The 17,088-nt window shown below is 28.4% G+C and overlaps 1 protein-coding gene across 1 annotated transcript in view; it reads right to left on the bottom strand.

The window, feature by feature from the left end:
- Positions 1 to 11,160: 11,160 nt before the first annotated feature.
- Positions 11,161 to 17,088, bottom strand: part of LOC100166293 (probable cleavage and polyadenylation specificity factor subunit 2) — a 34,383-nt gene continuing 28,455 nt past the window's right edge. The window contains exons 4-15 of the mRNA XM_029489841.1: positions 14,864 to 15,083; positions 14,671 to 14,776; positions 14,191 to 14,436; positions 13,942 to 14,129; positions 13,756 to 13,878; positions 12,996 to 13,096; positions 12,772 to 12,924; positions 12,483 to 12,659; positions 12,067 to 12,427; positions 11,859 to 11,997; positions 11,737 to 11,786; positions 11,161 to 11,663 (exon numbers count right to left, since the gene is read on the bottom strand). Of these exons, the coding sequence (XP_029345701.1) occupies positions 11,454 to 11,663; positions 11,737 to 11,786; positions 11,859 to 11,997; positions 12,067 to 12,427; positions 12,483 to 12,659; positions 12,772 to 12,924; positions 12,996 to 13,096; positions 13,756 to 13,878; positions 13,942 to 14,129; positions 14,191 to 14,436; positions 14,671 to 14,776; positions 14,864 to 15,083 (2,074 nt within the window). The 3' untranslated portion in view covers positions 11,161 to 11,453. The remainder of the gene's footprint in view (positions 11,664 to 11,736; positions 11,787 to 11,858; positions 11,998 to 12,066; positions 12,428 to 12,482; positions 12,660 to 12,771; positions 12,925 to 12,995; positions 13,097 to 13,755; positions 13,879 to 13,941; positions 14,130 to 14,190; positions 14,437 to 14,670; positions 14,777 to 14,863; positions 15,084 to 17,088) is intronic.

The raw sequence follows: 17,088 nt of genomic DNA, 5'->3' as shown, positions 1-17,088 counted from the left end.
AACTGCGAGGTATACTTGTGTTTTTTTTTATTATTAACTAGTCCCCAACTATGATTGAATACTATTTTCAAATTTATATCAAGCAATGAAGCAAACTATATCTGTTTACATCAACATAATATAACTTTTTCAATTATAAGTTATTTTTACGACTATACTCAAATAGTGAAATCAACAAATAACATTTATACATTTTACGCTGAAAAATGAAAATATTAAAATGTATTTAATATTAATAATGGGTTCTCAATAGTACTTGATATTTTTCCACTTTTTAACACCTGAGAAAATAATATACAGGACCTATGAAAGTTAAACACGGCGCAGATGCTCTTTATATTTCAAACAGATTTACAGATGTACCTATAATCGCTATTGTGTGTAGCTTTGAAGAATATGCAGTGCTTGAAAAATTTTGATTTCAATTTTATTTACAGGTTTTCAAGTTTTTTGATTTTCATTTAAGATATTCAATAAGAAATGTTAATATGAACATTTGGTGAAAATTTCAAGCAATTACCTTCGGGTAATTTGTTTGAGTTACCAAACCTCGGTGTATTTGACATAATATTATATAATAATATACCAGATATTGAGATACCAATATAATATAAACTGCCAGTCGAATAAACAAACAGTTATCCGCGATGTCCTTAATACCGCCATTTGTTGATAACTCGCGGTTTGAATTAAAATGAAAATCGTCAATTTCGCAAAAAAGATAACCCACACGAGAGTTGTTTAAAAATATTATTAATTATTAGATAACCCGATTGTTCATAGATACTATACTATTATCATAAGAACGGCAGTTTGTTCCTTTTCGTCTCGTTTGGCCGACACTTTGTAGCCTGCAGTCGCAGTTGTAGTTATAAAGATTAAATATTTAATATTATACCTATAATTTATTATTAAGGTTCCACGTAATCGTTTTTCGTATACAACGATAGTATATCATTGAATTCAAATTTGAAAGTTACCACCATTTATTCAGTGACCCCCTTGTACCTCCTGTACGGCAGAGCAACACCCACTTACAAGCTTCATGATAAACAAATTACTGAATACTTGTATCAATTCACCTTGCAGTTGCATTTCACCCCATTTTACGGTTCTAAAATGTTTTGTAGCTGATCAGGTTCCTCATTCCTTCTCAAGAATCAAAAGATATAATTTGTTTTTAACAGGTTACCCGCTATGTCTACCATTTTTGGTACATGGCTGATTTGCCATTCGAGCTAACCCAAAATGTAGTGAACATGCCTTATTTTCTACGGACCTATAACTGTATGAAAAAGTTTGATATTTTTCTTTTAGTTTATTATGTGATTATAAAATGTGATTTTGTATCGAAATTAATGATTTTCAATTGTGTATCAAATATGGAACACATATCCTCCTAGAAATTTCAGATCTAAATAAAATTCGATAGTTAATTATAATTTCGTTAATTAGGCGATATCGATGAATAGTAATTGTATATAATTACTATTTTGACCACTCGTTGAGTGCGGTTTCGTTACTGATAATGATATTGTATTATTAATTGTAAAATATGGTTGTTGGGAAAAAGAATATTTTAAACACAGTAAACAAATAATTTTGCATCTTTATCTTTCGCTTGAGAGTTGTTAGTTTTCGTATACGTGCGTTTATAATATTATTAGAAATAAATACATTATATTATTATAAAATTATTATTGTTTTTTTTTTCATTTTTTTATTACCTTAAAAATTGAATTTATAAAACATCAATAATATGCTGCTTAAAAATTTGTTTGTCTGGCGTGGGCTACGAAATATTTTCCTGTGTTGAATTCGTATTTACGTGTACCATAGAGATACACATAACACTTTTTTTCAAAGATTTCCGTGTACCATTAATGGTACACAAAAACTTATTTGTAAAACAATAAGTGTACCAAAAGTCGTATACGTAGCTCTTTTGACAATGTACCCCAAAAATGACGTAGCGTTTAACCTATTAATTTTGTTTATTTTTAGTTTGGATATTTATTTTTGCCGTGAAATCACAACGCCGCACCATTGATCGCCGATAAGAATAGTTGGTATACCATTTATGGTATATTATTATAATTCTATTGTGACTTGACATAATAAAATAAAGTGTTATAAATAACATTCCCAAGACTAATACGTTCATACAAATTATTTTATGCTGTATACAGCGTGTTCCACAGAATACAAGGTGATTTGAAAAATATAAAACTATTTGTATTACACAATCAAAAGAATTTTTAATTATGATTTTGTTTTTGTTTATTACTCAACATTATTTTAACCACTACTCTATAATTATTATTTTCAAATACTAATTAGTTACCTACATAGGATATAAATTATGTTGCGAAACCTGCAGCGTATCGCCGGTTTCGACATGTACATTTCCCCAGCACCCCTTTTGAATTTTCATTTTTTTTTCACCATTCGTTACACCATTCGTTACAACAATGTAAGTACATTTTTTAATTTAATATAAATTTTAGAACCATCAATTTCTAGCAGTAAACCAAAAACGTAGACAGTACCTATACCTACTAAAATGTATTGTTTTACACTTTAATGAACATATTATATTTATGTATATTTGATAATTGGGTGTTACATTTGTATTTTACTTTTTAAAAAATAAAAAACTTATTTCAAAGACTGAAATTTGTCAAAGTTGTTATATTTTGATGTTAAGTATACTTGAGATACTTATAATGTTGCATATAATATAATCAGAAAAAATTGAAAATTAGGTATACTTACCAATGAATTGGAAAAATTTTCTATTTTTTTTTAAAGTTATGTATTTAGTGTTTCAATTCACCCATGTATTGTTTTAAATGAATAAAGCATGATTTTGTATCTAATGTTTCAATTCACCCCAGTCAAAGGTGAATAGCAACAAAGTTATAAAAAAAATATAATAAAAAAAGTTTATAAGTTATATTTTTGAATTATACTTATAATGATAAACAAGATAACAATAATTCTAAAAAAGTGTTTTCCTTAACGGTATTTTAAATGTATGATTTTTAAATGAAGTTCAAAGTTGGGTAAAACTCAAAAATCGTTGCAATTCACCTCATTTTACGGAACGTTATCAAATCGCCTGTTCTATGAGAATTTGATTGTTAATTAACGAATCCATAACGTTCAAAATCATAATTAATGTAACGTGCTCACAACTGCTCAAGTACTGATGGAAGTATTTGAAATGAAGTACGAGGATGATAGTATACTTGTATTTATTAATACTCAAAATTCAAATATAATAATTATTAAATCAAAAATGTTCTAAGTCCAAATAATAATCTGTAGGTCAGCGAGTTGTGACTAAGTATTTAGCTAGTGTCTGTTCTTGATGAGACTTGTTGCTCGTCTGATGGACGCTTGTCCAGCAGATCTCCTCGATGGGTGATGGGTCTCTGTCCCTGTCCCTTCTTTTATTTCACATGACTATACATGGTAATCTTGCGGTTAGGCCTAGCGTGAGATTGTCACACGCTTGCACACGCCGGATGTCTAACATATATCTACTGTTGTTGTACATTTGTGGTGTTATTTATATAACAGCACAAATCCTAATTTATAATATTTTAGAATTATTTATATACGTAATCATAAATCTATTGCCGCACGCCGCTCATGGTCACGAACTCGATATTATTAGCTACGCGCTGTATACGCGGTATCGTCGCGCTACTACACTAATACACACGTACTGTATACGCATTACGCGGTACTTACCATCGACATTATTATTATTAATGTTACGCGAGCGAAGGGCGTACGTATTATTTATAATAATATAAAAAAAGTGGGTAAGTGGACGTCAATTTGCTGTACAGTAGGTTACAAGTGGGTCAATGATATAACTCAATGATATAATTTCATTGTATAAGAAAAACGATTCTGAGCGGAGACGGTTTGTCAGTCTGGATATTGTTATTATTTATTATATCCTGTAAGTTGAATTTATATTATAATTTATAATAGGTATTATTATTTTTTATTCGTGGTAAACAAAGCGTTAGAAATTAAAATCCCTTTTTTAGCGGTTTTTTCGTAATTTTTAGGTGGTTTTTCCTGTGGCATTAAATAACTATTGATAAAATCGAAAATGACCTTTTTAAAGTACCATCTTAACCCAATTTTCTAAAAGATAAGGTATTATATGTTGAAATCGAAGCACTCCTTCTGGTAAATATTTTGTATACAGGATATAAAAATAAAAATAATAAAAATAATAAACACCATTTTAAAACCACTAGCTTCCTCGCTCCGCTCAGAATCTAAAAAACATCGTAATTATATTAATGGGTGCTTAATTGTTTTTCCGGGTCGTATTTTTTGGTATATCGTTGGCTGGTTCATTGGTTCACAGTTGACTTCGTTTCCTGTACCTGAGAATCACTTACGGTGTTTGCCATTGGACCTACCATTAATGAACAGCAGGTTAATTATAGTTATTGTCGGGCTTTTTTAAGTTACTGACCAAAGATGGTCTCAATCTTGAGAAAATACTTCATTGCTTACCAAGTTTTGTGGGTGAATCTCCCACTCAACAGGGATAACTTCCAAATTCACTGGTAGGTGCACATGTCATCATTCTCAGAGTACTAGATTACCTATCGGCTATCACTCAGTTAGGTATCGAGTAGATACTGCCGTTCAACTATTATTCTTGATCTTTGCAGTTTGGGGAGCAGTTCTAAGCTGATCGATATTCAGTGGATGTCTACTTGCCTTCAATTCCTTTTTCTTCAATTATGAAGTTATGATGAAATAATGAGTATATAAGTAATGCGAAAATATGCTTTGAGTATTTTTTACAAGGTATGTATTGTCGCTGAATTATCGTTTTAAAACTTTTATAAACGTTTTTTGGTGTTTCATATGATATAAGCATAGAACCTTCGAGATGAGTTTGCAACAAAGTGGATCTTAATATTAATTTTACAATAACATTATGAGCTTTGAAAATAATTGTTCAGGTGTGGAATTTGTTATAGAAAAGCTTACACCAATTTGTAATAGGTACAACAAAACAGTTTGGAAATAGACTTACTATTTCAATAATATTATTCTAAGAAAATTATAATCTTAATGATTGTAGTCACCTACTAACTCACGACTGATAATATTCTAAATTCTAAGATTACCCATCACCCCTTAATGATAGTTTTTATAAATTTCAAGCCTAAATTCATTCTTTGGATCGACGTCCGTTAGTACACATTTTTTATTTATAGTATTCTATTTGAATGTACAATAAAGTACACAGTGCAAATAAGATAATTATATAGTTTGTTCGAATTTAAAATAGATACACAATAAAATTATCATATCATTAAAAATGTATCGTTACATGATAATATGACATTTAAATTTTTCGCATCAGTGCTAATTGACATCAAATAATTGTTTTATATACATAATTTTTTGAGGAAAATAATAGACACACCATAAAACATTATACCATATTATCATAATATTATATATTATATTCAATATTTATATTGTATTACTTGTATAAATTGCTTAGGGCTTCGCAGATCGTTTAAGGTCGCAAGTAAGTACCTACTAAATTTTTGTCAATGTTCTATGATGATTGAAAATATTGTTTTTCCATAAAATAAATGTTTAAAATGTAAAACGTTTATACCTTATTCATGTATAATATTACATAATAATGCATAATAATATGTTTTATTTTTATTATATACTTGTAATTTACCTGTGTCCATAACACTGATATGATTTATATTATATATATGTATATATTTATGAGAATTATAATCCTTGTTAGATTAATAAAAACATCTTCGTTTTATGTGAAAAAAAATTTTTTCTATATTTTATAATTATTAGGTAAGTATTAATAAAGTTTTGTCAGCATAGTGCATACTTTTTTTTATTATTAATACGTATGGACATGCAATTACGAATTAACTTATTTTGTTTTACATTAAATTTCATAATATTGGTCGATTAATAAAACTACATTTTATATAGAAACAACTATAGGTTACGGGTTATGGAACTTGGAATAAAAGTTTGGAGCAGTAAAAATAATGGGTCAAAAGTTTATTATTACCCAGGCCGAAGTGACTCAATGGAAAACTTATTCACCCAATCCCAATCAACCCAGGTTCCTAATCTATCCAACGAAATTAAGTTCAAATCGTAATGGAAACATCTAAACTGCTCTCGAAGCTAATGCAATAATATTCAATAGGAACAAAATATTCACTCGGTGGACCGTTTTTGTGGATTGCGCATCTCTTTCAATTTAGGCTCATATATGCCATTTATCAGGTTTCCTGCACTTGGCCTTGATGGCGATGCAAACATATTTCCTTCTTTAAAAGATATGTGCCCTAAACTACAATGACTTGGGAACTAACTATAATAAATATCACAAAAACATATAAAGAAAAACTAAGTTTTCAGACTAATTACAACTGAATGAAGAATGCAATAACTAGTTATCATAACTTATGACTTATTAGGTTATACCAGTGGAGTATTTACAGTTTTTATGCCCTGGGTACATACAATCTGTTGCCCCAAAATTTTAAACATTTTTTTACTTTTTTTTTATGATCATTACACAAATATTATCAGATTCAAATTTTATTAATAACATAATCATACATATAACATAAATATTAAACCATTTATTTAAAATAAAACATGACATAACTTACATAACATAACATAACATTTAAACAAAAGAATTATAAACATTTCTATTTTACGATGAGAATTTTGGGAAGCAAAATTGTCAATGAGCTCACTATAACTAATTGATTTAGTTATCTAACATTCTATATGTAAAATCGCCAAATTTTTTAGACATTTTTTTTTTATAAAGGTAGACAATATTATGTGGAATCTTGTAATACATTTTCAATACTTAGATTTAAAAAGAAAAATTTTTACGAATTCTTAACTCGAAATAATTTGCAAAATTTCGTGATTTTTACATATTTTGTCAATTTTTGAACTTTAAATGCTAATAAAAAAAAACTGTGACCAAGGATTTTTAATATTTTTCAAATCTCATTGTAACAATATAGTAGGAGCCTCGTATTAAATGTTCAAGTATTTTTACTCAACAAATAAAGTTTTATTGACATTCATAGAAAAAAAAAACTAATTAAATTGGAAACTGAAATTGTCCGTAAACAGCTGAAAACAAATCAAAATATTTTGAAAATTTTATCATGTATAGAAAATGGAAATATAAACAACCAGTGAAAATTGCATGTATCTACAGTCATTTGTTTTAAAGTTACACCAAAAACCAAAATCAATTTTCTCGAAAACAGATTTTGCGTAAAAATTCCCGTTTTTCCTTAATTTTTCTTTTGTTTTTCACGGCGCTTTTGAAAATTATGGGAAATTTCAAATTTTGACCTCCCGAATGCACCAACTAGATTCACTTCCCATCAAACAAAATACTGTTGAAGAAAATCGAAGCATTTTTACTGCCCCAAACCATGATGACAGACACAAAAATAAAAAATTTAAAAAAAAATTAAAAATTAAAATTAAAAAAACACACATCATTGTAAAATCAATACATTCATCGTTCCACTCAGAATCTAAAATGTAATGAACTTGACCCAACATGGACTTATCTGGGTTTTTTCCCCACAATTTTCAAATTTTTATTTGTATGCAAAATTAATTATTTAAGTATTAAATGAAAGAAAACTATATTTGGCATTAAACCAGTTTGTGGAATGTATGCATACTACTTATATTTACTTTTATAAATACAGTGTGAGCATTGTTTGTAGCAAAAACCAGATAAGGCCGGACTTATCCGATTCTTGCACCCAGACACGAAAACCATATACGTTCCTTTACTCTAAAAACCATACTTATATATAACGGACTTTTCTGGTTGTTGCACCCACTTATGAACAATTTTTTTCTTTATTTTATTCAATAAAAAAGCGCATTTGTGAAAAACATGGAGTTATTTAGCTATTGCAGCAAGCCCTTCAATTAAAAAAGGGAGAGAACCAACCCCGGGAGCCACTAAAACAGGGTTTTTGCAATTTCCAATAGAAATTGCTGTTTATAAATGGTTGCCATGAATTTTGAAGCTATTAAAATAATAGTTATTGGTTGCCGGGAAACGAAGTTCACGGTATCAGCTAGTAGTTGATAAATCATTAAATTTTAAATTTTTAAAGTTTAGGTTTGAAATTTAAAACAAAAATTCTCATACTGTAACCAAATAATCTAATAACCTAAATATTTATAAACGCAGTTATTTTGCTCAGACATTTTAAGTTGAAATTTGGAAGAAATTACATATTGTTATGTTAAAACCAAAAATTACGATTTTATATATTTTGTTGTAATTTAAAAATGTTATTCATTGGTATATGAAATGTTTATATAGCTGGTTAGACGATCGAGCGTCTGAAACGTCGATCATAGTACGGGCTAGGCAATCTGAATTTGCTAAGTATTTTATCTATGTTTGTTTTTATTTAATAAAAGTGTTTCTGACCTGAAATCTATGAGTTGAATATTATTTTAGCCATTCTTAAGTTCTTACCTTTTATAGGAACAGCGCCGGGATATACGTACTATGTGTCAATGAGGTTTTATTAAACTGAATAGTGCCAAGGTACCTATACGTAATCTTTGAGTCATTACAACTAGATAGAAACGAACTAAGAATTAACAAGCGCATACCATCGTACCTCAAAGTAACAGTGCCATTTTAGAGAGTGTCATTAACTAGAGAATACGAGGGTAAAGCGTACAGTTGGTTTTACCGCGTATTGTTCAATACGGGTGATACCACTTTTATTAATAGGTGTATAAATCTCTAATGAAATGGATCAAGTATGATAGAGAAATTTGGAATAAACATTTACCAGACTTAACGGAATACTTTCGGTTACCAATTTATTGTTTCCCATGAACTTTTTTGAGAGTACTGTCGATAAAGAACCACTTATGAAGTTAAATAATAATTGTAACTGTATAATATTTTTATATTTGATTTTCTTATTTTTTCAAAATATATTATGTTGATAGGTAGAAAATATTTAGATGAAGCTTATACAGTTCATACAGTTCTCAGTGCTGAGTTAGTAGCACCAAATGTTACTTGTTTCATTTTACAACGTATCTTGTACCTCAAACAATTCTTCAATATATAACCATTTTACTAAGCCAGTAATTGATTCTAACACATTATTGTTACCTAGAGCATTTCTAGCAAGTTGAAGCATGTGGCAAGCATCTGGAATGTAATAAACTTTCATTTAATTAACCGGATGCTTAAACCAACATTGATTGGTATAATAAGTATCTCCAATAACTCAGCCAAAAATTTTAGAGACAAAATATTTGTAAACCCCCAAACTCTAAGTCTAACATTGTGTGAAAGAGATAGTGCAGATTGGATTAACTAAGCTAGTGTTACAGCAGACAGTTTATTTCGGAAAAACTACCATATTGGTATTTTCCATTTGCGATTTAGGATTACTAACATGAATACAAGGGCTTCAGTGGCAGGCGTGTATTCCCTTCAACTTCAACCTCATGTCCATAGTCACAATACCCAACATATTTGTGACTTACTTTATCCCATATTAATTGCTTCCTTATGCAAATAGTATCTAATATGAAATTGCAATGCTTATCTTCACAGATTAAATTTTAAAGTGAATTGAAAAATTCTTTGTACATGTGTTGATCATAGTAGCATAAACTAACTAAGTTGTAAGCATGAAATAAGCCACACCAACAAAATAACAACATAAGCGGCACTGATATACAATAATTAAAAGCTTAAGGGGAATTATAGTTTAAAGTCATTGCAAATTGCTTGATTTCATCTCTGTATCATTAGTATATTTACCTGGAGAACGTACAACTTCGGAATTTGAAAATAAATGCAAAGTATTGAATTGCTCAATGTCTCAAGCTGAAAACTGGAATGGGAAATGTGGGATATGATGGAAATCCTGGAAATGATGCAAATAGTTGTCAAACTATTTGAATACAATATGTATTTTTAAATACTACTTACATAACCTAAAAGTAGTTCTCAAACGCTACCAGTTGCTTTCTTCGAAGAATGTTACGAAAAAGTGTAAATAACTCAGGACAAACAGGATGTATAATTAAAAATAATGCATTGTTATTGAGTGTATTTAAGTTTTATTAAATTAAAAAATAAAGTACAATATTATAGCGTACGTTTCTTTTTATACAACTATATAAGAAATTAAAACCCGTCTAGAAATAAAAAAAAATACATTTATGGATAAAATAAACATAGCGTTTAAAAAGGTAATATATTGATATTTATAAAAATAATTATATAGTACGTTTTAATATTAATAAAATAGGAAAGAAAAATAGTTATAAATATGTGCATCATGTATTTATTGGATTTTTTTAAAATAATTTATCATAACCATAATCCTGTCAGTATTAAATTTATATGATGGTTATATTAAATGATAATAAACTGGCTGTATAATAAACTACGTATGTAATAGTATTGACGGCTAATTATTCCTTCCATCAAAACCTTTCCAGAAGAATTCTACAAAAGAACAAAAATATTTAGTTAGATGGATATCAAACAATAAATATATTAAAAAAAAAATTTAAGAGACATTAGGTATAATATGACTTAAATAATTACTAAGCTAAAAAATTTTTAAAGAAGGCAGACGTTTTTAAAGAAATAATAACTAATTTATATCATTATCTAAACTGTAAAACATAGGTAAAGTACACTTTCCAAAAACTACGTTTTCCAATATACAATATTCTAAATACAATTGTTGTTAAGAGGAAGTCAAACCTGGTATTTCTATCTACAAATGTATAACATAGCAATTTTCGTTCTGAAGAACTAATTTTATGTTGTAACCATTAATATAAGAATGAAATGACCTATTATCAAACTCGAAGGTAATAATATAGGATTTACTTGATATTTAAATTTTAAAATTCTCGTAACTCACTTTAAAATGTAGATATCACTAAATGTCAATAATATTTCCTAAATAATATTCTTACTATTAAGTTTAATAGCAGATCAGTTCAGTCTAGTTTTAAATCTAACAATAAAAAATTGGTTCCGTTAAACACAAATTAGGTATGTCGTCTGTTTGTAAGTGTCTAAAAACAATGCAATATTATGGTTTGGAGTATTTTTAATGTTGTATACAATATGAAATAAATTATTAAAGGTGAAAACAGCCTTCAAATCATCTCCATCCCAATCATTTGAGTTATATTTATGCTATAGGGTAGGTTCATTTTGATTTCTGATAAAAATTTTAATGTGCATAACAATTATAGTTAAAACATTTCTTAAATAAATAATAAGATATTTTAGGGACACTTAAAATGTGATAAATTAACATAGTATAATGAATTATAAATTATTGTTTTATATGTTTAGAAAGTAAATATAGCAGATATTTTAATTCATAATACAATACAATACTCACTCTACGAACACATACGGTTCGATTACAGCACCATAAAACACCTTTAGAAAGTTCGCAAGGTATATTTTTTTTGGATAAAATTTGTTTAAAATCTGACAGTTTTAAACGGTTAATAAATACGGTCTTGTGAGGATGAATTTCCTACAAATAAAATTTATGTATTATACACTAATGATTATTTTTAAGAATAAAAATAATTCTATGTAGAACTTACATGATCTGCTAAAGGTTCAAGTGTAAATATTTGATCATCTATTCTTGGCACTATAAATTCAAAGAGATAATAATAGTAAAATATCCTAATTCGTGTATTTAAAAAATAAAAAAAATATTTACTCTTTTCAGATATAACATTGTCCACTTCCATAACAGTATCACGACTATTTAGTTTTAATTTGGCATTCATGTAAGCTAAATTACCATTTGGTCCTTTTTTAAAATTAATTTTGGAAAGAAGTGTATCTGTTAAACGTACCTAAATTCATCATCATATTATTATTATTGTTTTTAAATTAAATCTTATATAATAAAGATTTATTTTTACTTGGTATATATGAGATTCAGTTGTTACATTCATACATTGTCCAATTCTAGGTGTAAAAACTTTACCATCTATAAATACTTTGGCAAAGTTATAAACAACCTTAGTACTGTATGAGTTGCCTCTTACTAATATCAAACGTCTAGGTTTTAATGCAAGAACCATTTGTTTTATTGATTCTCCGTCTGAGCGACCTTCAAAATCAATGTATACAATTTTGGCAGCCACATAAATGTTTTGTTCATACTTCACACACTTTGATGGAACGTTATATAAATTTTCTTCTATATCACTTTTTTTATTTGGTTCATCTAAGGTTGGTTTGTCTACCGGTGCTACATCAAATTTAATAAAATCTTCTGGTCTAAAATTAAATATAAATATAGATACTCATTTTAAAAATAAAAACACAATCATACTTTATAATTTCCCCATATTGGTCAAATTTGCATTTATCTTCATAATAAGGAAACATGTTATGAGAAAATTCTTTTTTTGAAGATTTTTTGGAGCTTAATGTATCAGCATCTACTAATAAGTCATATTTTCCTCTCATAACTTCTTGTTCATCTTCAGAATCAGAACTTACTGGGTCCCTAATAACATTTATGATTTTATCATACACTTTAATGTCAGTAACTATTTTATACTAATATTAGAAAATAAAGTAATGATTTATTAGTTTTTAAAATTGAATAACAAAAATACATTTTACTGCCTTCCATTTTTTCTTTCTCGTATTTTATATTATATTCTTCCAACTCATTTTCATCTAAAGGTACACGTTTCTTGACAATCAGTTTAATATTTCTATCACTTCCACCATCAATTAAATTGCGAGCTAATGTACCAGGAGCAGCTCTACAATAATGATTAAGGAATTAACATTGTTGGTCATATGTATTATACTTTAAAAAATTACTGTAAATTACCTGTCTGTAAGAATAATACTGTTTTTAGGGTTTGAAGCCCACATAATAAAAACTTCTCTTGAAAACCCATTTTCAAGATCTCCATGGCTAGCTAATACAACCTTAATATTTAAATAACAGTGTTTTAATGTAACTACTAAATAATAATATCAGAAAAAATAATCTGGGAACATTTTTTGTATCCGGTGTTTAAATATAAATGATCTATCGTTAAAAAAAATACTTTGTATATCTAGTGGTTCAAAAAAAGGAAAGCCACTATATTATACATAAAAAAAAGTTATTAATAATCTTCTTTCAATGTAACTATGATTAAATTATTGAATTTATTATATAGTGTTAAAATAAATTACATTGCATGCAGTTGTAAAAAATAAATGTTAATTTTTTCAATAATTAGCAAATGATTTATAACATCAAAACATTTCACCACGTTAAGTATGAAACATTCTATCCCAAGACATTGTAGCATAATTTTTTTATAATTTTTGGGCCACGGTCAATGGTTCAGTACTGTTGAAAATTTAAAAATAGTGCGATAACATTTTCACTCATTTGCACGGACCTATTTGTTTCTTTATATTCAGAGTTTAGGGTTTGTTAAAATTTTTTTCAGAAGTATTTGGTATCTAACTACTGCTTTTTAATACAAACAAAATAACTATATAATATTAATTCTCATATTTTTTGGTTGTTAGATAGATTGTTTTAAATTTTATTTAATGTCTAATGCGTAATATGAAATAATATAGTAACATACTTTTGGTTCAGAGACTTTTTTTAAATCATTCATGTTATGGCATAGTTTTACATGCTTAAAAATAAATGGATTATTCCTTGCACCTTCAAAACTTTTCATTAATTTATCACTCATCCACTCAATCTAAAAATAAATTTTATCAAAATGAGATGAAGATTATAAATAATAATCCAAGTGGAAACTCACTTGAGACTTTGCGAATTCTACAGTGTTGTAGCTGACATTTGTTAAAAATACTAATGAGTACACACCAAGACCAGATTCTTTATTACGCCACAGTTGGTCCAGCATATGTATCAATTCTAAGACACGTCCTGCTGTATCAACCGCCATCAAAACATTGCCTTTGACACGCAATGTTGTCAATATACAAGCTAAAAAATAAACATAAGTTTAATATTGTGAATATTATGACAGGTTAAGTATTGAACTAACTCATTAAAGCTTCATCGCGAGACCTACGCCTGGGTTGTGCATAAGCAGCATTAAAACAATCCAATATCAGTAATGATGGTCTTCCCAGCTTTTCTAAGTCACTGCCATTCAAATGTCTTTCTTTTCTATGATTAAAATCTACAGCATAAACAATATCCTCTTCGCCAACCTTAGATATTTTCCAAATTGTACCGCCAACCATATGGCCAGATGCTAATGCTACGATTCTTAAACCAATTCCTTTACCTAAATTAATTATGCGTACAAACGTATAGTTGATTTAACTAACTAAATACACAATTCATAATGATTTCTCAAAAGCAATTTTGAATCTATAAAAAATATAATTTGTAGACATTTCAAATGTACAAACAGGGTATCGATGAATACAAAGAATAAATAATAAATATTGCATTGACACATAGGTAATATAAATGATCATTATAAATTGAAATATTATTTTATAATTATAATTCATACCTTTTAATGAAACAATTTGATTATATTTTACTTGTATGACTTTATCGAAAGCAGCATCCACATCGTCTAAATTAAATAAATTAAAATCTTCCGCATTGCACAAAGACTATGAGAAAAACAATCATAATTAGGTACATTTGTACTTGAAATACTCAACGAAAAATGTATTAAAATTATTAATTTAAAACCATACTTGATGTAAATCATACATAAACATTTGACCCATTTGGTAAACAGGTATAGTTGCATAGACAGGACAGTTTAAACCGCATTTGCCAACGAGGTATGGCAAAATTCCAAGATGAAAACGATCCGGGTGCGATAATAAAACTGCATCTATTTGATGGATGTACCTACAAACAGACAGTACATTATAAAAGTTAAGGTTTACATTTGTATGTGGGTTTAAAATAAAAACGGTTTAGTAAACCTTTTTAATTTATTCACAACACCCATACTAAAGAGTTCATCCCATCCACAGTCCAACAAGAACTTAAACTCGTCAATTTGTAATAAATAGCATGGTGGCGATTCATTGTGCGCGCCCGACAAGGTATAAAATTTTATTATCGACGTCATTTTATCGAAGCCAACAGCAACAAGAGTATCAATATCCTTCAAAATTCAATTCAGTTGTTCGAAATAGTTACATCGAGTAACGAATGTCGACTAGTAAGTACTGGATAGTGACATCGATGATAATTATTTCATGGAACGGACGTGGTAAAAAAGTACGGTATCAATATTAGGTAATTGAGAAGTATAATTATTAATTAATGTTAGAACGACACGCGGGTGCGATACATAGAAAAGACAAAAGTAAACAATGTACGAAATAATGGTAACTTGTGTCCACGATTTAAGATATTATATTATCTTAAATGGGGCTTGTGTCGGCCATAGATAATATAAGAATGGATAGGACATAAGAACTTATCACATGAAAATTTAGTGATACTATTTTTGAGGTTATATGGGTCAAATATTGATGTGATAATTTATAATTAATAATAAATAACATAATTTTATTTTGTTAAAATATTATTTTCCAGGTACAGGTGGCAAAACAATCAAAATACAAAGTGACAAATATCTAAATATAACTGACTATCGTGTTTATTCATTATTATTTAATAAAATAGTTCTGCACATAACCTTAAAAAGTCCCATATTGTCTTTCTCTCTTTACGTTCTCGCTTCCCCAAAAAAGCACACGGCCCCCATATGAAACTGGTATAGGCATGTCCTATCCATTCTTAAATTATCTATGGTGTCGGCGGCAGTAAGTGGTGTTAAGGCAGCGTATTATTATTATCTATGATTACAATCCTGGAAATTGTATTCGTAGCATTTTACATTCGGAGCAATTATCAGTGTTGGGGAAGTTACTTATTTTGGGTAATTAAGTTACATTACTAATTCCTTATCAAAATTGTAACTAAGTTATTTTTAAGTTACTTTTTTTTTATTTGGTCAAGTTATATTACTTTTGAGTTTAAAAAGTAACTCAATTACAATAGAAGTTACTTTTTTTTAAAAATATCACTGGAGCTTAATAACCATGCTGTCAATATGACAACACAATATAAACTAAATAATGACAATCAACAATATGATATTATTAAAAAATACTTATTTTGCTTATACACTATTATTATTATTAATTATAGGTCCAACAACACTCAGTGGTGGATCCAGAAGTCACCCAAAGGGGAGGGGGGCGGTGAATTTTCAAAAATTGAATAACCTTTTGGTTTAGCCAAATATAATGATAACAAATAACGTTAAAAGTCAGCCCAAGGGGGGGGGGGAGGGATGCCCTCTTCCACATTGTATCCAAGCCCGGATTAAGACATTTTGAGGCCCATGTATGAAAAAAAATGAATATATTATTAATTATTATATACCTGCCTATTATAATAAATATATATAAATACACATAGTAATAAATAAGGAATAATGGATCACTTTATTTATAATTTATAATTTACAAGTTTTTTCCTCGCTTTTGTTTGACAAATTTATTAATAGAGATTTCATTATCAATTTTTTAAAGAATGTCGTTTTCAGATTCCAATATCATAAGCTCAGTCTATTTTTCTTGTTTATTGTTATTATTATAAGAGGTTTATTTGACATAGGTAATTGAAAATAATGTCGTCAGCAGATTAATCGTCGATTTATTTTAAGTGATTTATGCAATGTATAGCCTATAACGAAAGAAGTAATAGAAAAATATGAGGTCCCTCAATAAATTCCAATTAAACGAGGCCCGGGGCTATGGCTCTTCTGCCCCCCTTAATCCGGGCTCGCTTGTATCCGCCACTGACAACGCCGCTGTACGCGCAGACGCTGACACAATGAGCTGTCCGCGACCATACAACACATAGTAAAGATAATAATTCCATTCAAAAAGTA

Source organism: Acyrthosiphon pisum, chromosome A2 (genome assembly GCF_005508785.2).
Source record: "Acyrthosiphon pisum isolate AL4f chromosome A2, pea_aphid_22Mar2018_4r6ur, whole genome shotgun sequence".
Taxonomy (NCBI): Eukaryota; Metazoa; Arthropoda; class Insecta; order Hemiptera; family Aphididae; genus Acyrthosiphon; species Acyrthosiphon pisum.
The sequence above is the reverse complement of the archived record's forward strand: the minus strand, read 5'-3'. Positions and strand labels throughout refer to the sequence as shown.